Below are 26036 nucleotides of genomic sequence, written 5' to 3'. Positions count from 1 at the left end.
TCTGCTGTACAGTATATGTGTTTGGGTCCCTTTTTTTTCCCAGGAACACCAATAACAAAAGTCACGATGTCCGATAGAGTTCTAAAAAAGTTCTAACTACACCACATTAAAAAAACGGAATTACATTTTACAGTTTTTTACTGAATGGGACACCCGCAATGTACAAGAAGATAAAGACAATGGGATTTACAATATTAACTATGAACAATAAAACACTGAATATTAACAACGCATGAACATTGCTCTTCATAGTTGTGTATCTTTTACAATCAAGCAAAACACAACAAAAACGTAACAAACAGCAAAATATGAATGCAGAGGGTAATAAGCACCAACAAACCCTGTTTCCATATGAGTTGGGATATTGTGTTAGATGTAAATATAAACAGAATACAATTATTTGCAAATCCTTTTCAACCCATATTCAATTAAATGCACTACAAAGACAAGATATTTGATGTTTAAACTCATAAACCATTTTTTTTTTTTGCAAATAATAATTAACTTAGAATTTCATGGCTCCAACATGTTCACCAATTTCTTACATCACCTTTTCTTTTAACAACACTCTATAAACGTTTGGGAACTGAGGAAACTAATTGTTGAAGCTTTGAAAGTGGAATTCTTTCCCATTCTTGTTTTATGTAGAGCTTCAATCGTTCAACAGTCCGGGGTCTCCACTGTCGTATTTTACGCTTCATAATCGCCACACATTTTCGATGGGAGACAGGTCTGGACTGCAGTTAGGCCAAGAAAGTACCCGCACTCGTTTTTTTTACAAAGCCACGCTGTTGTAACACGTGCTTAATGTGGCTTGGCATTGTCTAGCTAAAATAAGCAGGGGTGTCCATGAAAAAGACGGCGCTTGGATGGCAGCATATGTTGTTCCAAAACCTGTATGGACCTTTCAGCATTAATGGTGCCTTCACAGATGTGTAAGTTACCCATGCCTTGGGCACTAATGCACCCCCATACCATCACAGATGCTGGCTTTTGACTTTGCGTCGATAACAGTCTGGATGGTTCGCTTCCCTGGATGACACTTATGCCCTTTGCATCAGTCCATCTTACAAACCCCGTTTCCATATGAGTTGGAAAATTGTTTTAAATGTAAATATAAACGGAATACAATGATTTGCAAATCATTTTCGACCCATATTCAGTTGAATATGCTGCAAAGACAAGATATTTGATGTTCAAACTGATAAACTTTTTTTTGCGTGCAAATAATCATTAACTTTAGAATTTGATGCCAGTAACATGTGACAACAAAGTTGGGAAAGGTGGCAATAAATACTGATAAAGTTGAGGAATGCTCATCAAACTCTTATTTGGAACATCCAACAGGTGTGCAGGCTAATCGGGAACAGGTGGATGCCATGATTGGGTATAAAAACAGCTTCCCAAAAAATGCTCAGTCTTTCACAAGAAAGGATGGGGTGAGGTACACCCCTTTGTCCACAACTGTGTGAGCAAATAGTCAAACAGTTTAAAAACAACGTTTCTCAAAGTGCAATTATAAGAAATTTAGGGATTTCAACATCTACGGTCCATGATCTCATCAAAAGGTTCAGAGAATCTGGAGAAATCACTCCATGTAAGCAGCATGGCCGGAAACCAATATTGAATGACCATGACCTTCGATCCCTCGGACAGCACTGTATCAAAAACAGACATCAATCTCTGAAGGATATCGCCACATGGGCTCAGGAACACTTTAGAAAACCACTGTCATTAAATACAGTTTGTCACTACATCGGTAAGTGCAAGTTAAAGCTCTACTATGCAAAGCGAAAGCCATTTATCAACAACATCCAGAAACGCCGCCGGCTTCTCTTGGCCCGAGATCATCTAAGATGGACTGATGCAAAGTGCAAAAGTGTTCTGTGTTCTGACGAGTCCACATTTCAAATAGTTTTTGAAAACTGTGGACATTTGTGTCCTCGGGAACGAAGAGGAAAAGAACCATCCGGATTGTTATAGGCGCAAAGTTCAAAAGCCAGCATATGTGATGGTATGGGGGTGCATTAGTGCCCAAGGAATGGGTAACTTACACATCTGTGAAGGCACCATTAAGGCTGAATGGTACATCCAGGTTTTAGAACAACATATACTGCCATTCAAGCAACGTTATCATGGACGCCCCTGCTTATTTCAGCAAGACAATGCCACACCACGTGTTACAACAGCATGGCTTCATAGTAAAAGAGTGCGGGTACTAGACTGGCCTGCCTGCAGTCCAGACCTGTCTCCCATTGAAAATTTTGAAGCCCAAAATACGACAACAGAGACCCCGGACTTTGGAACAACTTAAGCTGTACATCAAACAAGAATATGAAAGAATTCCACCTGAAAAGCTTCAAAAATGTGTCTCCTCAGTTCCCAAACGTTTATTGAGTGTTATTTAAAAAAAAGGTGATGTTACACAGTGATGAACAAGCCATTTCCCAACTACTTTGGCATGTGTTTGAGCAATGAAATTCTTAGTTAATCATTATTAGCAAAAAAAAAAAGTTTATGAATTTGAAAATAAAATATCTTGTCTTCGTAGTGCATTCAACTGAATATGGGTTGAAAAGGATTTGCAAATAATTGTATTCCAGTTATATTTACATCCAACACAATTTCCCAACTCATATGGAAACAGGGTTTGTAGATGATCTCGGGCCCAGAGAAGCCGGCGGCGTTTCTGGATGTTGTTAATAAATGGCTTTCGCTTTGCATAGTAGAGCTTTAATTTGCACTTACAGATGTGGCGAAAAACTGTATTTAGTGACAGTGATTTTCTGAAGTGTTCCTGAGCCCATGTGGTGATAACCTTTAGAGACTGAGGTTGGTTTTTGATACAGTGCCGTCTGAGGGATCGAAGGTCTTAGTCATACAATGTTGGTTTCCAGCCATGCCGCTTACGTGGAGAGATTTCTCCAGATTCTCTGAACCTTTTGATGATATTATGTACCGTAGATGTTGAAATCTCAAAATTTCTTGCAATTGCAATTTGAGAAAGGATGTTCTTAAACTGTTTGACTATTTGCTCACGCAGTTGTGGAACAAAGGGGTGTACCTCACCCCATCCTTTCTTGTGAAAGACTGAGCATTTTTTGGGAAGGCGTTTTTATACCTAATCATGGCACCCACCTTTTCCCAAATAGCCTGCACACCTGTGGGATATTCCAAATAAGTGTTTGATGAGCATTCCTCAACTTTTACAGTATTTATTGCTACCTTTCCCAACTTCTTTGTCACGTGTTGCTGGCATCAAATTCTAAAATAATGATTATTTGCAACAACAAAAAAATGTTTAGAATAGATAGAGTAGAATAGAATACAATAGAAAAAACGTTATTGATCCCTGGGGAAAAATCAGCGCCACAGTTCGCTCACAATAAACAATGATAATAATAAATAATATAATATATATAATATATTATATAAATAATATATAATATATGAATAATATAAATATATTCTACATACCGTATTTCCTTTAATTGCCGCAGCGCATATAGTATGCGCCTGCCTTGAATTACTGCCGGGTCCAACTCGCTTCCCAAAATAATTAGCGCATGCTTAGTATTACCGCCTGGTCAAACTCGTGACGTCACGAGTGACACTTCGCCCGTCATCATTTTCAAAATGGAGGAGGCTGATTTCAATACCGATAATTTGAAATCACATAAAGGGAAGAAGATTAAGAGCTATTCAGTAGGATTTAAGGTCCAAGCTTACATCACACTCAAATTTTTACTGCATGCCTTTGGTAAGTGCCGGAGTGAGAAAAGGTTTTAAAATAATTAGCGCATGCTTACTTTTACCGCATGCTATGTGTAAGCACAGGAGTGAGAAAAGGTTTTAAATTATCAGTGCCCCGGCGGCAATTCAAGGAAATACGGTATTGATGAAAATAAAATGAATAATAATAACTACAATAATACTCATATATAATAGTCATCAATTGAGTGTCACTAATTAAATGTTAGCTAAAAAGGCTAAAGCTATCAAAGGAGTGTCATTAGGTTAAAAGTCAATCTATTCATGAAAATGAATCCTAAGGACGTTCCCTCACACAATTATCTCCGATTGTTGTTGCTCTTGTTTGCATATTTTGCACCTTCAGTGCCTCCATTGTCCTCACGACCTCAATCAAAACATTTATTGCCTGCATGCACACACTGTGATGTCATTTGTAGAAGACGACAAGTGTTCGTCAGCATCAACAACACTTCATCAATATGTTTGATAACTCGATCATGTTGTCATTATTATTGTGTAGAGGTAAACACTCTGCTTGTATCGCACATGATATGACACACAAGTAAACACACTGCAGGGCTGCTTGTATTGCACATGATATCCCATTCAAATAAAAACAGTGCAGGACTGCTAGTATCGCACATTCTATCACACTAAAGTAAACACCCTGCAGGACTGCTTGTATCGCACATGTTATCACAAAAGTTAAAAAACTGCAGGACTGCTTGTATCGCACATGATATCCCACTCAAGTAAACACTCTGCAAGACTGCTTGTATAGCACATATCACACACAAGTACACACGCTGCAAGACTGCCTGCATCGTAGATATCACAAACAAGTAAACACTCTGCAGGACTGCTTGTATCGCACATGCTATCACAGACAAGTAAACACTCCACAGGACTGCTGGTATCGCACATGATATGCCCCTTAAATATACACTGCAGGACTGCTTGAATCGCACACGCTATCACAGACAGGTAAACACTCTGTAGAAGTGCTTGTATCGCACATGCTATAACACAAAAGTAAACACTGCAGGACTGCTTGTATCGCACATGCTATTACACAAAAACCCTCTGCAAGACTGCTTGTATCGCACATATCACACAAGTAAACACGCTGCAAGACTGCTTGTATCGTACATAATATCACAAAAAAGTAAACACTCTGCAGGACTGCTTGTATCGAACATGATATCACACACAAGTAAACACGCTGCAAGACTTCTTGTATTGCACATGATATCACACACAGGTAAACACTCTGCAGGACTGCTTATATCGCACTTGCTATCACAAAAAAGTAAACACTGCAGGACTGCTTGTATCGCACATGCTATTACACAAAAACCCTCTGCAAGACTGCTTGTATCGCACATATAACACAAGTAAACACGCTGCAAGATTGCTTGTATCGTACATAATATCACAAAAAAGTAAACACGCTGCAAGACTTCTTGTATTGCACATGATATCACACACAAGTAAACACTCTGCAGGACTGCTTGTATCGCACATGCTATCACAGACAAGTAAACACTCCACAGGACTGCTTGTATCGAACATGATTTCACACACAAGTAAACTTTCTGCAAGACTGCTTGTATCGCACATGATATCACACACAAGTAAACACGCTGCAAGACTTCTTGTATTGCACATGATATCACACACAAGTAAACACTCTGCAGGACTGCTTATATCGCACTTGCTATCACAAAAAAGTACACACTGCAGGACTGCTTGTATCGCACATGCTATTACACAAAACCCTCTGCAAGACTGCTTGTATCGCACATATCACACAAGTAAACACGCTGCAAGACTGCTTGTATCGTACATAATATCACAAAAAAGTAAACACTCTGCAGGACTGCTTGTATCGAACATGATATCACACACAAGTAAACACGCTGCAAGACTTCTTGTATTGCACATGATATCACACACAGGTAAACACTCTGCAGGACTGCTTATATCGCACTTGCTATCACAAAAAAGTAAACACTGCAGGACTGCTTGTATCGCACATGCTATTACACAAAAACCCTCTGCAAGACTGCTTGTATCGCACATATAACACAAGTAAACACGCTGCAAGATTGCTTGTATCGTACATAATATCACAAAAAAGTAAACACGCTGCAAGACTTCTTGTATTGCACATGATATCACACACAAGTAAACACTCTGCAGGACTGCTTGTATCGCACATGCTATCACAGACAAGTAAACACTCCACAGGACTGCTTGTATCGAACATGATTTCACACACAAGTAAACTTTCTGCAAGACTGCTTGTATCGCACATGATATCACACACAAGTAAACACGCTGCAAGACTTCTTGTATTGCACATGATATCACACACAAGTAAACACTCTGCAGGACTGCTTATATCGCACTTGCTATCACAAAAAAGTACACACTGCAGGACTGCTTGTATCGCACATGCTATTACACAAAACCCTCTGCAAGACTGCTTGTATCGCACATATCACACAAGTAAACACGCTGCAAGACTGCTTGTATCGCACATGATATCACACACAAGTAAACACGCTGCAAGACTTCTTGTATCACATATGATATCACACACAAGTAAACACTCTGCAGTACTGCTTGCATCGCACATGCTATCACAGACAAGTAAACACTCCGCAGGACTGCTTGTATCGCACATGATATTCCACTCAAATAAACATTCTGAAGGACTGCTAGTATCGCACACAATAAAAAAATACAAATGTTAGTTTACACACAATAAATACATGAAAATATAAATATGTTAATAAAATATTAGTTTAACAGTACATGGCACACAATAAAATATAATACAAATATTAGTTTACACACTATAAATACATATAGATATAAAGATGATGATAAAATGTGAGTTTACAAACAATAAATACAAATATGATAATACAATAGTTGCTCTCACAGCCTCGCCTGCTCGCCCGGCTCCTCTGCTGCTCCGGCGGACTTATGCCGCCGCTGCGCCCGCTGCTTGACGCCCCCCTGCGGCGGAAGGAGACACGCCGAGTAGAATCCAGAGAAGTCCGCTCGCTGCTCGCAAACATCCGTGAAGGAATTCCAACCGGCTAGAACCTTGAAGAACCTTTTAGAACCTCCTGTGTTGGTGCGTGGTGCACGTGCTCGTGAGGACGTTCGAGGTACCACGTGACGAGGAGGAGGAGGAGGAAGGTGGTCCTCGCTGCTGAGGAAGAGGAAGACGAGGAGTCTTCATCGCCTCTGGCCACTCCTCCACTTTTTAGGGAGAAAATATGAAATATGAAATATGTCTCATTGGTGTTTATTGACGACCTCACTGGACACTACATTAGGTACACCTCTCACTGGACATTACATTAGGCACACCTCTCACTGGACACTACATTAGGTACACTTCTCACTGGACACTACATTAGGTACACTTCTCACTGGACACTAGATTAAGTGCACCTCTCACTGGACACTACATTAGGTACACTTCTCACTGGACACTACATTAGGTACACTTCTCACTGGACACTAGATTAAGTGCACCTCTCACTGGACACTACATTAGGTACACTTCTCACTGGACACTACATTAGGTACACATCTCACTGGACATTACATTAGGTACACCTCTCACTGGACATTACATTAGGTACACCTCTCACTATACACTACATTAGGTACACTTCTCACTGGACACTACATTAGGTACACTTCTCACTGGACACTACATTAGGTACACCTCTCACTGGACATTACATTAGGTACACCTCTCACTAAACACTACATTAGGTACACCTCTCACTGGACACTACATTAGGTACACTTCTCACTGGACACTACATTAGGTACACTTCTCCCTGGACACTACATTAGGTACACTTCTCACTGGACACTAGATTAAGTGCACCTCTCACTGGACACTACATTAGGTACACTTCTCCCTGGACACTACATTAGGTACACTTCTCCCTGGACACTACATTAGGTACACCTCTTACTGGACATTACATTAGGTACACCTCTCACTAAACACTACATTAGGTACACCTCTCACTAAACACTACATTAGGTACACTTCTCCCTGGACACTACATTAGGTACACGTCTCACTGGACACTACATTAGGTACACCTCTCACTGGACACTACATTAGATACACTTCTCACTGGACACTACATTAGGTACACTTCTCACTGGACACTACATTAGGTACACTTCTCACTGGACACTACATTAGGTATACCTCTCACTGGACACTATATTAAGTGCACCTCTCACTGGACACTACATTAGGTACACTTCTCACTGGACACTACATTAGATACACCTCTCACTGGACACTACATTAGGTACACCTCTCACTGGACACTACATTAGATACACTTCTCACTGGACACTACATTAGGTACACTTCTCACTGGACACTACATTAGGTACACCTCTCACTGGACATTAGATTAAGTGCACCTCTCACTGGACACTACATTAGGTACACTTCTCACTGGACACTACATTAGATACACCTCTCACTGGACACTACATTAGGTACACCTCTCACTGGACACTACATTAGATACACTTCTCACTGGACACTACATTAGATACACTTCTCGCTGGACACTACATTAGGTACACTTCTCACTGGACACTACATTAGGTACACCTCTCACTGGACACTAGATTAAGTGCACCTCTCACTGGACACTACATTATGTACACTGCTTCACTGGACACTACATTAGGTACACCTCTCAATGGACACATTAGGTCTCACTGGACACTACATTAGGTACACCTCTCACTGGACACTACATTAGGTACACTTCTCACTGGACACTACATTAGATACACCTCTCACTGGACACTACATTAGGTACACCTCTCACTGGACACTACATTAGATACACTTCTCACTGGACACTACATTAGATACACTTCTCACTGGACACTACATTAGGTACACCTCTCACTGGACACTAGATTAAGTGCACCTCTCACTGGACACTACATTATGTACACTGCTTCACTGGACACTACATTAGGTACACCTCTCAATGGACACATTAGGTCTCACTGGACACTACATTAGGTACACCAATCACTGGACACTACATTAGGTACACCGCTTCAATGGACACTACTTTAGGTCTCACTGGACACTACATTAGGTACACCTCTCGCTGGACATTACTTGACGTCTCACTGGACACTACATTAGGCACACCTCTCACTGGACACTACATTAGGTAAACCTCTCACTGGACATTACATTAGGCACACCTCTTACTGGACACTGCATTGGGTCTCACTGGACACTGCATTAGGTAGCCCTCTCACTGGACATTATATTAGGTACACCTCTCATTGGACACTATATTAGGTCTCACAGGACACTACATTAAGTACACTTTTAACTGGACACTACATTAGGTCTCACTGGACACTTCATTAGGTACACTTCTCACTGGACACTACATTAGGTACACCTTTCACTGGACACTACATTAGGTACACTTCTCACTGGACACTACATTAGGTACACCTCTTACTGGACACTACATTAGGTACACTTCTCACTGGACACTACATTAGGTCTCACTGGACACTACATTAGGTACATCTCTCACTGGACACTACATTAGGTATACCTCTCACTGGACATTACATTAGGTCTCACTGGACACTACATTAGGTACATCTCTCACTGGACACTACATTAGGTATACCTTCTCACTGGACATTACATTAGGTCTCACTGGACACTACAAAGGGGAAAACTTTTCACTGGACACTAAATTAGGTACACCTCTCACTGGACACTACAATAGGTATACCTCTCACTGGACACTAAATTAGGTACACCTCTCACTGGACACTACATTAGGTCTCACTGGACACTACATTAGGTACACCTCTCACTGGACACTACATTAGGTCTCACTGGACACTACATTAGGTCTCACTGGACACTACATTAGGTACACCTCTCGCTGGACACTACATTTGCTACACCTCTCACTGGACACTACATTTGCTACACCTCTCACTGGACACAACATTAGGTCTCACTGGACACTACATTAGGTACATCTCTCACTTGACACTACATTAGGTATACCTCTCACTGGACATTACATTAGGTCTCACTGGACACTACAAAGGGGAAAACTTTTCACTGGACACTACATTAGGTACACCTCTCACTGGACACTACAATAGGTATACCTCTCACTGGACACTAAATTAGGTACACCTCTCACTGGACACTGCATTAAGTATACCTCTCACTGGACACTACAATAGGTATACCTCTCACTGGACACTAAATTAGGTACACCTCTCACTGGACACTACATTAAGTATACCTCTCACTGGACACTACATTAGGTCTCACTGGACACTACATTAGGTACACCTCTCACTGGACACTACATTAGGTCTCACTGGACACTACATTTGGTACACCTCTCACTGGACACAGGCGTCGCCTGTGGGCTGAGCATGTGCGGAAGCCGGCTACAAAGCAGCTGCAGGTGAGTGGATAATCTAGCTGGAACAGGTTGTCTAATCACCTGTCTCTCTATTTAAAGCAGCGCGAGGAGCCTGGATGAAGGAGGGAGCCCAGAGAGACTGAGGGGGACGAGAGACACTCAGTAGAAAGTTAAAAAAATCATGTAAACGTCTGCTAATCAAGTCTGATTATTCCCTGTCACCAAGATCCCGCAACCAGAAATTGGTACAGATGGATAATAAAATATCTAAAAAAAAAAAAATATATATATATATATATATACATTATATATACATATATATACATTATATATACATATATATATATATATATATATATATATATATATATATAAAAGACAATTAAAAGAAGATCACAGACATGCTGACACACAAGGTCACTGCCCCCATAGCTGGCCGACTTGCAGCACCTCGGAATACCTTGTAGCACCAAGCTACCACAATAGACGCGGGGACTAGACCCAGCAGGCCCCAACCAAGACGGGCACCCGGAAGGGATGGACGGTGGGACCCAGGAGCTCTGGACATGCAGCCCAGATGCAGTAGCCTGAGGCGCCGACCCCCACCTGACAGGCAGGCCCGGAGCGTATCCCCAGAAATATACATACACGCACACACACACACACACACACACGCACGCGCGCACGCACGCACGCACACACACACACACACACACACACCGCACCAAGTCACCAACACAGACTCCACAGCACAAGGCCGGGCCACACCCACCCAATAGGAAGCAAAACCCACGCAACGCCACACAAAAATAAATAAATACATTTTAAAAATTATTTTAAAAAACTAGGATTCGTGTAACTAATTAGGTACAACTCTCAATGGACACAACATTAGGTACACCTATATGCTCATCAACAATAAATATTCAGTTGTTTGATTTCTACAACAATGTCTTCGTGGTGATCTTGTACGATCTGATGCAAATGTTATTCAAGAGTTTTACTATTCTTATAATTATTATTTTGTTATTATTGCTTTTATTATTATTAATATTGTTATTATGATTATTAATGACATTATCAACACATCATTGTTATTAGTAGTATTAATATTATCATAATAGTTATTATTATCATTATTATAATGATTGTGGGAATGGTAAATATTGATGATTTTCATTCCATAAAACATAATTATAGTCGTTTTTATTATGTTTTACTATCATTGTAATCTTACCAAATAAAGTCAGTGCATACCTGTTCAATACTTGTCTTACCTGCACGTACCTGTGTAACATCAGTTCAATACTTGTCTTACCTGCACGTACCTGTTACATTAATGCAATACTTGTCTTACCTGCACGTACCAGTGTTACAGTAATTCAATACTTGTCTTACCTGCACACCAAAAATGTTGGGTTAAAAAAATGACACAATTTTAACCCAACTGTTGGTTCAGAAAAGGATGAACCCCTTATTTGGGTTATTTTAACCCAACATTTTGGGTTGCTTTTTTCAACCTGACATTTGGGTCGAATTTTTTAACCCAAAAGTTGAGTTATGATGACTCAATGTTGGGTTATTTCCAAACAAACTATTCGGTTTAATTTATATAACCCAAAAGTTGAGTTATGCTCACTTCAAAGTTGGGTTATTCCAAACCTAACTATTGGGTTGAACAATTTAGCACTCCTTGACCCAATAGTGGGTAAAACTAATAATTTGTAATGCTACTTTGTCCTGCTCCTTCCCAAGATCAGTTCAGAACAACTATGTTAGAAAATTAAGGTTTTAAATACCGATAAAAAAATACGTCATAAAAATTGTGGTATGGCAACATTTACCCATTTCATATTTACTTTCTAGCATGTAAAATTGTACTTAGTGAAATAAGGTGTTTAAAGGCAGCCCAGGACTCTTGGTTGGTGTCTGTGGCACCACATCAAGCCAGAGTCTCAGGGATAGTTCCTCTTTGCCTTCTGTAGGGCAGCAATAATCAGGTATCAATATGATGTGGCTGACATTTAATGAATTTCAAATAAAATTACCTCTGTATTCTTCACAGACTTCTCCAGAGCTCTATCCTTCTACCCCGACCCTACAAGTCTCTCCACCAGTACTCCCCTTGTCTGAATCAGGTCCAGCACGCCCATCAGAAGCTTCCGCAATCAGTTGTTCTTTAATGGACAAATGGTTGATTGCAATAATTGACTGAGGGACACCTATTCTGTTCCTCGCCCTTTCTATATGTCATGCATCCATGACTCTTGGCGATATTATACACGTGCCACCAACCCCGCCCACCTCAACCGACGCACGGAAGGGGGTGGGGGGTGGGGTTTGGTGCTAGCGGGGTGTATAATATAGCCAATAGTCATGGATGCATGGTATTCTGGGTAATTCTTATGTTGCATTTATGATGTGTTACAGAGAGCCGATGTTCTCCCGAAATGTGTTTGTTATTCTTGTTTGGTGTGGGTTCACAGTGTGGCGCATATTAGTAAGAGTGTTAAAGTTGTTTTATATCACAACCATCAGTGTGATCTGTATGGCTGTGGAACAAGACCCCTGGTTTACACATAGTAAAAGCAAAAAAAAACCTCCTCCGCCATTTTGAAAATGATGACAGGAGAAGCGTCACTCGTGACGTCACGAACTTGAACCGGTGGTAAAAGTAAGCATGCGCTAATAAATTTGGGGAGCGAGTTTGACCCGGCAGTGGTTCAAGGCAGGCGCATATTACATGCCCGGCGGCTATTCAAGGAAATAAGGTGTACATACAGTGCCTACATACATACAGGCCAAAAGTTTGGACACACCTTCTCATTCAATGTGTTTCCTGTATTTTCATGACTATTTACATTGTAGTCTGTCACATCAAAACTACGAATGAACACATGTGGAGTTATATACTTAACAAAAAAGGTGAAATAACTGAAAACATGTTTTATTATCGAATTTCTTCAAAATAGCCACCCTTTACTGCGATTACTGCTTTGCACACTCTTGGCATTCTCTCCATGAGCTTCGAGAGGTAGTCACCTGAAATGGTTTTCACTTCACAGGTGTCATAGTTCTGGAGTCCAGTAGGTGTTCCTGGGGATTTGGAGGCATTTTGGGGGCATCTTTTTAAACAGTTTGGCCTACTTTGGTGAGGCTATGGAGTCCAACAGGTGTTCCTGGGGATTTGGAGGCATTTTCGGGGCATCTTTTTGAACAGTTTCGCGTATTTTGGTGAGACAGATGAGTCCAGCAGGTGTCCCCGGGGATTTGGGTTCCTTTTAGGGGCATCTTTTTAAACAGATTAGCATATTTTGGTGATGCTGAAGGGTCCAACAGGTGTTCCCGGGGAATTGTAGTCCTCTTGTTGGGCATCTTTTTAAACAGATTGGCCTATTTTGGTGAGGCAGAGGAGTTACGCGGGTGTTCCTGGGAAATTGGAGTCCTTTTGTGGGCATCTTTTTAAACAGTTTGGCCTATTTTGGTGAGGCTATGAAGTCCAGCAGGTGTTCCTGGGGATTTGGAGGCATTTTCGGGGCATCTTTTTAAACAGTTTCGCGTATTTTGGTGGGACAGAGGATACCAGCAGGTGTCCCCAGGGATTTGGGTCCCTTTTAGGGGCATCTTTTTAAACATATTGGGATATTTTGGTGATGCTGAAGGGTCCAGCAGGTGTTCCTGGGGAATTGGAGTCCTCTTGCTGTGCATCTTTTTAAACAGTTTGGCCTATTTTGGTGAGGCAATGGAGTCTAACAGGTGTTCCTGGGGAATTGGAGGCATTTATGGGCTTCATTTTAAACAGTTTGGCATATTTTGGTGAAGCAGAGGAGTCCAGCATGTGTTCCCAGGGAAATGAGGTCATCTTTTAAACACTTTGGCATATTTTGGTGAAGCAGAGGAGTCCAGCAGGTGTTCCCGGGTAATTGGAGCCCTTTTGGGGCCTATTTTTAGACCGTTTGGGGTATTTTGGTAAGGCAGAGGAGTCCAGCAGGTATTTCCGGGGAATTAGGGGCCTCCGGTGGCCGCCTGAAGCAGCTGCACCCATTTCCATGGCTGGGATGAGTCCTGCACCTTCTGGGCATCACCGTTAAATCCTTTTGCCTCATTTTGGAGGAGCTGAGCAGACAGGCAGGTGTTCGCGGGGAATGGGAATCCTCTTGTGGACTAACGTTCAAAAATACTCCCCGGGATGACTCACAGCGTTAGGGAAGGCCTAAATAAGCCCCAAATAGCCCAAAATGTGGGGGGAAGGAAAATACAATTTTTTTGTAAATTGTCTTTTCCTTCCCCCCACATTTTGGGCTGTTTGGGGCTTATTTAGGCCTTGCCTAATACTGTGAGTCATCCCGGGGTAGTATTTTTGAACATTAGTCCACAAGAGGGATGCCAATTCCCCAACATGGGGGAAAGGTCAAAAAGACCCCCAGGATGACTGACAGGTGACCTGGGGAAAAAAAGGAAAATAAAAAAGCAGCGGGGAATTGAAGCCCTGCTGTGGACCGCTGCCGCATCTGCACCCATAAAAGAAGCATTATTTCCAAGTGTCTCTTATCTATAGGACCAGACTTATGAGGGAAAAACTGGCTATTGTTTAGTGTCTTTTATTGACAGCAATAGACTTTGGAAGGAAAAACGCTCTCTGGTGGACATTAGCCGCAGCTGCAGCTGTCAAAAAAAGCATTTTCGAAACTTAGACTGAGACCAACTTTATTGATCCACAAGGGAAATGGTTCCACACAGTAGCCCAGTTATGAGATATTTGAAGATATTTGATTAGTATTAAAAGCGGCCCGCGGGCCACAGCTGCCTGCTGCTGTTTTGCACGCACTGATACTCCATCAGTGTTGGCGCTAGGAATTTTCAAAATGGGGTCCCAGGGACCCCATCGAGTCATACAAATGGGGTCCCACAGTACATTTTAGGGGTCACGCTTTTTTGTAACTGTTGTAAAAACAAATGATAAATATACGCATTATCCTGTCATATCTCACATTCTATATTGTGTTTTGGAAAAAGGTTGTCATAAACGTTACTTCATTTATTTAACAAAATAATACAAAAGAAAACCAATTTTAATGCATATATCAGACCACTGAACACTTTTCCACTTTGCAGCAGTCCATCTTAGATGAGCTCAGGCACAGTGGAGACGACAGCGTTTCTGGGTGTTGTTGATAAATCGCTTTTGCTTTGCATAGTAAAGTTTTAACTAGCACTTACAGATGTAGCGACGGACTGTAGTTACTTACAGAGGTTTTCTGAAATGTTCCTGAGCCCATGTGGTGATATCCTTTAAACACTAATGTCATTTTTTGAAGCAGTAAAGCCTGAAGGATTGAAGGTCACGGGCATCGCCACTAACGTGCAGTGATTTATCCGGATTCTCTGAACCTTTTGACGATATTACGGACAGTAGATGGTGAAATTCATTGAGAAATGTTGTTCTTAAACTGTTGCACAATTTGCTCAGGCATATGTTGACAAAGTGTTGACCCTCGCCCCATCCTTCTTGGTGAATGACTGAGCATTTCATGGAGGCTGCTTTTATACCCAATCATGGCACCCACCTGTTCCCAATTAGCCTGTTCACCTGTGGGATGTTCCAAATAAGTTTTGGTGAGCATTCCTCAACTTGCTCAGTCTTTTTTGGCACTTGTGCCAGCTTTTTTGAAACATGTTGCAGGCATCAAATTCCAAATGAGCTAATGTTTGCAAAAAATTTGTTTTCCAGTTCAAACGTTGAATATCGTGTCCTTGTAGTCTATTCAATTGAATATAAGTTGAAAAGTATTTGCAAATCATTGTATTCTATTTTTATTTACCATTTACACAACGTGACAATTTCACTGCTTTTGGGTTTTGTAATATATACATGATGTATGTAATGTAGTAACATTCATAATAACATGTAATATATACATAATGTAAGTATGTATGTAAAAGTAGTTCCGCAGCGTTGGCGCTTATAATAACAATATTGCTCATACTTGTTAATATTTAGGTCACCATGAATTGATTAACGTGGACCCCGACTTAAACAAGTTGAAAAACTTATTCGGGTGTTACCATTTAGTGGTCAATTGTACGGAATATGTACTGAACTGTGCAATCTACTAATAAAAGTATCAATCATCCATCCATCCATCCATCTTCTTCCTCTTATCCAAGGTCGGGTCGCAGGGGCAACAGCCTAAGCAGGGAAACCCAGACTTCCCTTTCCCCAGCCACTTCGTCTAGCTCTTCCCGGGGGATCCCGAGGCGTTCCCAGGCCAGCTGGGAGACATAGTCTTCCCAATGTGTCCTGGGTCTTCCCCGTGGCCTCCTACCGGTTGGACGTGCCCTAAACACCTCCCTAGGGAGGCGTTCGGGTGGCATCCTGACCAGATGCCCGAACCACCTCATCTGGCTCCTCTCGATGTGGATGAGCAGCGGCTTTACTTTGAGTTCCTCCCGGATGGCAGAGCTTCTCACCCTATCTCTAAGGGAGAGCCCCGCCACCCGGCGGAGGAAACTCATTTCGGCCGCTTGTACCCGTGATCTTATCCTTTCGGTCATGACCCAAAGCTCATGACCATAGGTGAGGATGGGAACGTAGATCGACCGGTAAATTGAGAGCTTTGCCTTCCGGCTCAGCTCCTTCTTCACCACAACGGATCGGTACAACGTCCGCATTACTGAAGACGCCGCACCGATCCGCCTGTCGATCTCACGATCCACTCTTCCCTCACTCGTGAACAAGACTCCTAGGTACTTGAACTCCTCCACTTGGGGCAGGGTCTCCTCCCCAACCCGGAGATGGCACTCCACCCTTTTCCGGGCGAGAACCATGGACTCGGACTTGGAGGTGCTGATTCTCATTCCGGTCGCTTCACACTCGGCTGCGAACCAATCCAGTGAGAGCTGAAGATCCCGGTCAGATGAAGCCATCAGGACCACATCATCTGCAAAAAGCACAGACCTAATCCTGCGGTCACCAAACCGGAACCCCTCAACGCCTTGACTGCGCCTAGAAATTCTGTCCATAAAAATTATGAACAGAATCGGTGACAAAGGGCAGCCTTGGCGGAGTCCAACCCTCACTGGAAATGTGTTCGAATTACTGCCGGCAATGCGGACCAAGCCTTGGCACTGATCGTACAGGGAGCGGGCCGCCACAATGAGACAGTCCGACTCATACTCTCTGAGCACTCCCCACAGGACTTCCCGAGGGACACGGTCGAATGCCTTCTCCAAGTCCACAAAGCACATGTAGACTGGTTGGGCAAACTCCCATGCACCCTCAGGAACCCTGCCGAGAGTACAGAGCTGGTCCACAGTTCCACGACCAGGACGAAAACCACACTGTTCCTCCTGAATCCGAGGTTCGACTATCCGGCGTAGCCTCCTCTCCAGTACACCTGAATAGACCTTACCGGGAAGGCTGAGGAGTGTGATCCCACAATAGTTGGAACACACCCTCCGGGTCCCCCTTCTTAAAGAGAGGGGCCACCACTCCGGGCTGCCAATCCAGAGGTACCGCCCCCGATGTCCACGCGATGCTGCAGAGTCTTGTCAACCAAGACAGCCCCACAGCATCCAGAGCCTTAAGGTACTCCCTCGAGTGTACCCAAAAAGGGTGGGTACTCTGAACTGCTGTTTGGTGCGTAAGCACAAACAACAGTCAGGACCCGTCCCCCCACCCGAAGGCGGAGGGAGGCTACCCTTTCATCCACTGGGTTGAACTCCAACGTGTAGGCTTTAAGCCGGGGGGCAACCAGAATTGTCACCCCAGCCCGTCGCCTCTCACTGTCGGCAACGCCAGAGTGGAAGAGGGTCCAGTCCCTCTCGAGAGAAGTGGTTCCAGAGCCCTTGCTGTGCGTCGAAGTGAGTCCGACTATATCCAGCCGGAACTTCTCCACTTCGCGCACTAGCTCAGGCTCTTTCCCCCCCAGTGAGGTGACGTTCCACGTCCCAAGAGCTAGCTTCTGTAGCCGAGGATCGGACCGCCAAGTGCCCTGCCTTCGGCTGCCTCCCAGCTCACATTGCACCCGACCTCTATGGCCCCTGCTATGGGTGGTGAGCCCATTGGAGGGGTGACCCACGTTGCCTCTTCGGGCTGTTACCATTTAGTGGTCAATTGTACGGAATATGTACTGAACTGTGCAATCTACTAATAAAAGTATCAATCAGCCATCCATCTTCTTCCTCTTATCCGAGGTCGGGTCGTGGGGGCAACAGCCTAAGCAGGGAAACCCAGACTTCCCTTTCCCCAGCCACTTCGTCTAGCTCTTCCCGGGGGATCCCGAGGCGTTCCCAGGCCAGCCGGGAGACATAGTCTTCCCAACGTGTCCTGGGTCTTCCCCGTGGCCTCCTACCGGTTGGACATGACCTGAACACCTCCTGGTGGCCATGGGAACGCCATCGTGCCCCACCTCCGGGCCTGGCTCCAGAGGGGGGCTCCGGTGACCCGCGTCCGGGCGAGGGAAATCTGGGTCCATGTTTTGTCTTCTTCATAGAGGTTTTCGAGCTGCTCATTGTCTGATCCCTCACCTAGAACCTGTTTGCCTTGGGAGACCCTACCAGGGGTCATAAAGCCCCCGGACATAGCTCCTAGGATCATTGGGACACGCAAACTCCTCTACCACAATTAATCAAAAAACACATGTTAATGGGGTATTGTTGGTGTTTTTTTGGATGTTTTCTACAGGGCTTCATGGTCAAATTGTAAGCAAACCTTGTACATTTCGATTTAAAATGCATGAAAAACAGAAAGATAAATGTTTTACATAAGGACTGTGAATGATAAGAGAAAATGGAAACAAAGTGCAGGACACACAAACAATCATTATGTGGAGACCAAACTAACTCTTTGCAGCCCTCTAGTGGTGCATTTTACCACTTCACTGACTTCCTGCTCAATCAAAAACAGTAACACAATTAGGACTTGACCGATAACAAATTCTGCTAGACGATTCATTAACCAACTAATTATTGCCGACGATATTATTCCCAACATTTTTTGACAGCAAATTAATCACAGATGTACAGAAAACATGTAATAATAATGCATATTTTTCAGATGCAATAAACTTGTATTTCTATTACATTTCTTATATAATAATAATACATATAATATAGCAATATTATATAATAACATTTTATATAATAATTACATCATTATTATATTATCTATTATATTTTAACAATGTAATTGAAATGTAAATGTTTAAATATCAATCTTAACTATAACAAACAAATAAGAATAAATTATAATCTGTCAGCAAAATTCTATATTGTTACACAGTATACAGTTATGGTCAGAAGTTTACATACACTTGTAAGGAACATGGGCTTCACGGTGGCAGAGGGGTTAGTGCGTCTGCCTCACAATACGAAGGTCCTGCAATCCTGGGTTCAAAATCCAGGCTCGGGATCTTTCTGTGTGGAGCTTGCATGTTCTCCCCGTGAATGCGTGGGTTCCCTCCGGGTACTCCGGCTTCCTCCCACTTCCAAAAACATGCACCTGGGGATAGGTTGATTGGCAACACTAAATTGGCCCTAGTGTGTGAATGTGAGTGTGAATGTTGTCTGTCTATCTGTGTTGGCCCTGCGATGAGGTGGCGACTTGTCCAGGGTGTACGCCGCCTTCTGCCCGATTGTAGCTGAGATAGGCGCCAGCGACCCCCGCGACCCCAAAAGGGAATAAGCGGTAGAAAATGGATGGATGGATGGATGTAAGGAACATAATGTCATGGTTGTCTTGAGTTTCCAATCATTTCTACAGCTCTCATTTTTTTTGCGATAGAGTGATTGGAGCACATACTTGTTGGTCAAAAAAAACATTCAATTGTTGTTTTATCTGCCCACAGAACTTTCCTCCTGAAGGTATTTTCTTTGTCCATGTGATGTCAGATGAAACAAGAATTGAGCTGTTTGGCCACAATACCCAGCAATATGTTTGGAGAAGAAAAGGTGAGGCCTTTAATCCCAGGAACACCACACCTCCCATCAAGCATGATGGTGGTAGTATTTTGCTCTGGGCCTGTTTAGTTTAGTTTAGTTTATTTTAGTTTAGTTTGTTAAGAATCCTCAGTCTACACCGCAGTGGAGACTATTCTTCCTGGGGTCCAGGCAAAAAACATCAAAACATCACAAAACAAAAGATTAAAATGCAGTACAACATGATCAAATAATAAAATGTCATAATACAAAAATAGTAACAATAAAGAACCCAAAAAATAATAACTTATGTTACATAATAATGTTCATACCAAAGATAAAAAAAAGCAATATAAAAATTAGGGGTATAACAGTACGTGTATTTGTATGGAACCGTTTCGGTACAGGGGTTACTGTTCGGTTTGGAGGTGTACCGAACGAGTTTCCAAACGAACATATGAAGTAGCCACCTAATCTAAAGTCTTAACAAGCTGCTCTGCTTTCTGCCTCTGTCTCCTACACAGCACCCAGCATTGTCCTACCCACACAACCATCTGATTGGTTACATTAATAGCGGTAACAGCCAATCAGCAGTGCGTATTCAGAGCACATGTAGTCAGCGCTTCAGCGTGGAGCAGATAGGTGTTTAGCAGGTGAGCAGCGGACTCTCCCCAAATTATAATAAACACCTCCCAGTCAGCGTTCTAGATGACGTTCGAGAAACAAACTGCAGCTCAGCTCGCTCGCAGTCCTGGCTTGAGGTGAAGGCTAATTAACTTTTTGTGTAACGTTACCTCATTTTGCGGTGTGTGTGTTAGCTCATTGTGCTGTGTGTGTGTGTGTATGTGTGCGTGTGTGCGTGTGTATGCTAGTGATATAACAACCCCATTTCCATATGAGTTGGGAAATTGTGTTAATGTAAATATAAACAGAATACAATGATTTGCAAACTATTTTCAACCTATATTCAGTTGAATATGCTACAAAGACAAAATATTTGATGTTGAAACCGATAAACTTTTTTTTTTTTTGCAAATAATCATTAACTTTAGAATTTGATGCGAGCAACACGTGACAAAGAAGATGCGAAAGGTGGCAATAAATACTGAGGAATGCTCATCAAACACTTATTTGGAACATCCCACAGGTGTGCAGGCTAATTGGGAACAGGTGGGAGCCATGATTGGGTATAAAAACAGCTTCCCCAAAAATGTATTTTCACAAGAAAGGATGGGGCGAGGTACACCCCTTTGTCCACAACTGCATGAGCAAATAGTCAAACAGTTTAAGAACAACGTTTATCAAAGTGCAACTGCAAGAAATGTAATCATTTGGGCAGGATTTAAGTTGCTCCAGTGTCATCAGATGCAAAAATCCCGATCGTTTGGTCTGCACATTTTACCGCCGATGCTAAGGCAGACATGGCCGAATAGCGTCAATAGCAATTCGCTCAATAGCTTCAGTTTCTTCTTCAATTTCATTCTCGCTATCTGCCTCCATACTCGAACCATCCGTTTCAATACATGCGTAATCTGTTGAATCGCTTAAGCCGCTGAAATCTGAGTTTGAATGCGAGCTAATGTCGCTATATCTTGCTGTGCTATCCACCATTTGTTTGTACTGGCAGCACTGGATGACGTCACAGGAAAATGGATGGTGGCTTCACAGATAGCAAAAATCAGGCACTTTAAAGCTTTTTTTAGGGATATTCCGGGATGGGTAAAATTTTGAAAAAAACTTCGATAAATAAAATAAGCCACTGGGAACTGATTTTTATTGGTTTTAACCCTTCTGAAATGGTGATAATGTTCCCCTTTAATGCATCCAGCGGGGCATCGCAACAAAATTAGGCATAATAATGTGTTAATTCCACGACTGTAGATATCGGTATCGGTAATTAAGAATTGGACAATCTCGGAATATCGGATATCGGCAAAAAAGCCATTATGAGAAAACTCAAAAGCATTAAAATCATAAAAAAATAATTGGGAAAAAAAACAAGCCAATGAACTGAGAAGGTGTTTTTATTGTTGGTGCCATGACGCCATTCTTTGGATGAGTTCACTCACTGCAGGCGCTGCAGTGTCCTTCCATTTAGTGCTTTTAAGTTACAGGAAGTACAAGTGCCGTTCCGTCCATAGCGTTTCTACTCATATGGATTCTTCATTCATCACTCCAAGCAACAATTGTAAGTTTTACAATATAACTAAAACAATTCTTACTGACTAAAGCGTCCCATGTGTGATGTCTGTAGGAGTGTTTTTCATGCATATTTGCATTTTGTAATGCAATCAAGCTAGCGTCGTTAGCATTAGCTAATATGCTTACACGTTTATGAGTGTCTGTGTTAGTATTATTAACTTACATTCTTTTTGTATAGTTTCACTTTCACCAATTCCTCAGTAAAGTCACCAAAACATCACCTGTGGAGTTATTGAGCCTGTTGTGCTGATTGGAGAGCTAGCTTGCGCAGCTAGTGGGTCCATGACCATGAGTTCTGTTTTGTTTGATCAGCCGTTTTACCGCTCTTTTACAGACGCCATTTGAAAACAAATTAAGGTATGTAAATAAACATTTCTGTGTCACTAACTCATTTCACAATGTATATATATGTGACTTATAGTTTGGTGCAACTTATATATGGAAAAAATGTTCTACTTAAATTTAGTGGGTGTGGCTTGTATACTGGTGCACTCTTTAGTCCGGTGCTAAAAAAACAATGTTTTTATTTTCTAATCTATTCTTGCACGTCTCCAACTTAGTTATATATTTTGTTTTTTGACACATATTTACAGTTGGCATTCTAACTTTAGCATGTTATCAATTACCATATTTGCAGGTATATAGTTCACAGTCAATATTTTGATACTTGATGCATGCAAACTGTTGTAGCTATAATGGTGGTATTTGTTTTTATCGGACACTACCGAACACCGTGTTAATTGTTAGCATTTCAGGCCATTTCAGCTTTGACTGACAATTATGATGTCACCATGAAGGATGTTTACCTTAGAAAGTGTGTGTGTGCGTGTGCGTGCGTGTGTGTGTTTACTTGAAGGCAGTTCAGCTGGTATCACTCGGCAAACCCGTCAGACCGGCTTTTGGGTTTCTGTTCCTGTTTTTGGGAACTTCTGCTGAGTTCTTTCGCTTTGCTTTTTCTGCCTGGTGCTAACCTAGTGGGGGAAAGGCAAAATAGTCAGTTTGGAAACATGCAATTGTTGTTCTTATCTGGAGTGAAACGCAAGCAAGTGAATTGCCGGTTCGAACACAAATAGTTGACATGCAAAATAAGTAAAAATAAATACAATTTAAAAAAAAATCTAATTAAAAAATGAAAATAAATTGAAATAATAATTTTAAAAAGTCAATAGCTGACATTTAAAAAAATGAATGAATACAATTTAAATGTAAAATGAAAATATCTTTAAATTAAAAAAATCACTAAAAAAGAAATATATTTATATTTAAAAAAGTAATTAATAAAGAAAACAGCAGACATGAAAAAATCTAATTAATTAAATTGATAAAAAATGAATACATCTAGATAGAAAAATAAATAAATAAAAAGAAAATAGCTGACATGAAAAATAGCATTAAAAATATATATAAAATGAAAATACATTTAAATACAAAATAAATGACAAAGGGAATAGCTGACATGAAAAAATGAGGGGATAAAATAACTACAAAAAAATTATAGATTTAAATAAATGATAAATAGCCAGAAAATAGATGACATGAACTAATTAATCAATAAAAAAACTTAATAACAAATAAACGCATTTAGATTGAAAAAAAAAAATAGCTGACATTAAAAAATAAATTGATGACATAAAAAATGTAATACAAAATAAAAACACATTTAAATAAAAAATAAAAGAAAAGGGGAATAGCTGACAAGAGAAATTCTAAATTATAATTCAAAAATAAATTTGGGTTAGATAATATTAAAAAAGGAAACAGCTGAAATGAAAGAAGAAAAAAAATCACATGAAACAATAAAAATACATTGAAATAAAAAAGGAAATAGCTAATATGTAAAGAAAGGAAATATAAATAAAAAATAAATAAAAACAAAGGAAGCGGCTGACATGTGACAAATGATTATTGCTCACGTCTTTGGAATGCACTGAGTTTGAAACACTAACGAGCTTCATCAATATTCCTCACAAACCTCCTGAATGGGCCTGGCCATGACCGATAGTAACAATCAGGACTGGTTTCAGCATCCAAGCAGGTTGGCAAACTTGGCGCAGCATCAGGGTAAAGTGCAGACTCATTTAGGTTACATTGGAATATTTTTAAGTGACACATTGTACTTTGTTCATCCTTCTGCGTGCACTTTTTTGTCTGTACAACACTTTGGCCGACCGAGGTTGTTTTCAAAAGTGCGATATAAATGAATCTAGTGAGGTGAAGCGGCCTCTGAGAAACCAGAATGATGACATAGCAAACGTGGCGATATCATCAGCCGAGAAAAAAAAAAAGAAAAGACGACACACACTGAAGAGTGGCTGTATTCGAAGACAGACGCACCCGAGGCGAGGCCGCACCGCCGTTTGGAGCATGAGGGCGAAGCTGGAAATCCTGGCCATGGTTTTGGGCTTCTTGGGCCTGTTCGGCGTGGTGGCGGCCGCGGCCATGCCCATGTGGAGGGTGTCGGCCTTCATCGGCGCTAACCTGATCGTGATGGAGGTGCTGTGGGAGGGCCTGTGGATGAACTGCTACAACCAGGCCGACATAAAGATGCAGTGCAAGGTCTACGACTCGCTGCTCATTCTGCCGCCCGAGCTGCAGGCCGCCCGCGGCCTCATGGTGGTCGCCGCCGTGCTGGTGGTCGTGGCCTTGTTTGTGGCCGGCTTCACCATGAAGAGGACCACGTGCTGCGAGGACCACCCGAGGGCCAAGAACGTCACCCTGGCCTTCGCCGCCAGCTTGTTCCTGCTGGCCTGCCTACTAGCGCTCATCCCCGTGTGCTGGGTAGCGCACACCGTCATCCGGGACTTCTACAACCCCACGGTGGTGGACTCGCGCAAGCGGGAGCTGGGGGCGTCGCTCTTCATCGGCTGGGCCACCTGCGGCCTCCTGCTGGCCGCCGGCGTGGTCTTGGTCCTCAGCTACCACAAGCGCAGGTCCAAGGAGTACCGGCCCTACGCGGGCACCTACCTGGTGGGCGCCAGCAGCGTGCGCAGCGGGAGGGCGCCGTCCAGCTTCCACAAGGTTCATGAATACGTTTGACGTCTGCTTCCTGGTTCGTCTTTCTTTATATTCTTCTGCTCTGAAATCCACCGACATTGGACTTGATTTCTAGAATGATGATTGTGTGTATTTAAGGAAATAATTGTATCATTTTATACTTTGTTGTGCGTTTTTTGCTGACTCAGGTAACAAACTACTAACAGCAGTGCAGTTCTACAATAATTACAACAACAGTAAATACATCTGTGCATTCTTATTAGACTGAAGGCAGACTTTTGGATATGGATCAATACTCATCTTGTGAGAGGCCAGTAAACTTATGTCTTTATGTATAAAATCAATCGTTTCGATCAGGGGTTCTTAACCTTTTTTGACCCCGGGGCCCAACTTTTTCGACTAAAGAAGGGCCAACTACACAGGAACGCGAACACACACACACATACATATATATATATATATATATATATATATATATATATATATATATATATATATATACACATACATACATACATATATATATATATATATATATAAATATATATATACATACATACATAAATACACACACACACACATCTATATATAAATATATACATATACATACATATACACGTATGTTTGTGTATAAATATGTGTGTATATATATATATATATATATAT

At 41.8% G+C, this 26036-nt stretch overlaps 2 protein-coding genes and 1 long non-coding RNA gene across 3 annotated transcripts in view; 1 reads left to right on the top strand and 2 right to left on the bottom strand.

Annotated features, from left to right (window-relative positions):
* LOC133537107 (contactin-5-like) overlaps positions 1-7003 on the bottom strand; it is a 125080-nt gene extending 118077 nt beyond the window's left edge. The window contains exon 1 of the mRNA XM_061877972.1: positions 6704-7003. The gene's annotated coding sequence lies outside the window, so the exon portion shown is untranslated. The remainder of the gene's footprint in view (positions 1-6703) is intronic.
* Positions 7004-22182: 15179 nt separating this feature from the next.
* Positions 22183-26036, bottom strand: part of LOC133537106 (uncharacterized) — a 17802-nt gene continuing 13948 nt past the window's right edge. Inside the window, exon 2 of the long non-coding RNA XR_009802604.1 lies at positions 22183-23347. This is a non-coding gene — a long non-coding RNA (uncharacterized LOC133537106). The remainder of the gene's footprint in view (positions 23348-26036) is intronic.
* LOC133537105 (claudin-like protein ZF-A89) overlaps positions 24441-26036 on the top strand; it is a 30052-nt gene continuing 28456 nt past the window's right edge. The window contains exon 1 of the mRNA XM_061877971.1: positions 24441-25425. Coding sequence (XP_061733955.1) covers positions 24741-25412 — 672 coding nt within the window. The 5' untranslated portion in view covers positions 24441-24740 and the 3' untranslated portion in view covers positions 25413-25425. The remainder of the gene's footprint in view (positions 25426-26036) is intronic.

This window comes from Nerophis ophidion, linkage group LG18 (assembly GCF_033978795.1).
Source record: "Nerophis ophidion isolate RoL-2023_Sa linkage group LG18, RoL_Noph_v1.0, whole genome shotgun sequence".
Taxonomy (NCBI): domain Eukaryota; kingdom Metazoa; phylum Chordata; class Actinopteri; order Syngnathiformes; family Syngnathidae; genus Nerophis; species Nerophis ophidion.
The sequence above is the reverse complement of the archived record's forward strand: the minus strand, read 5'-3'. Positions and strand labels throughout refer to the sequence as shown.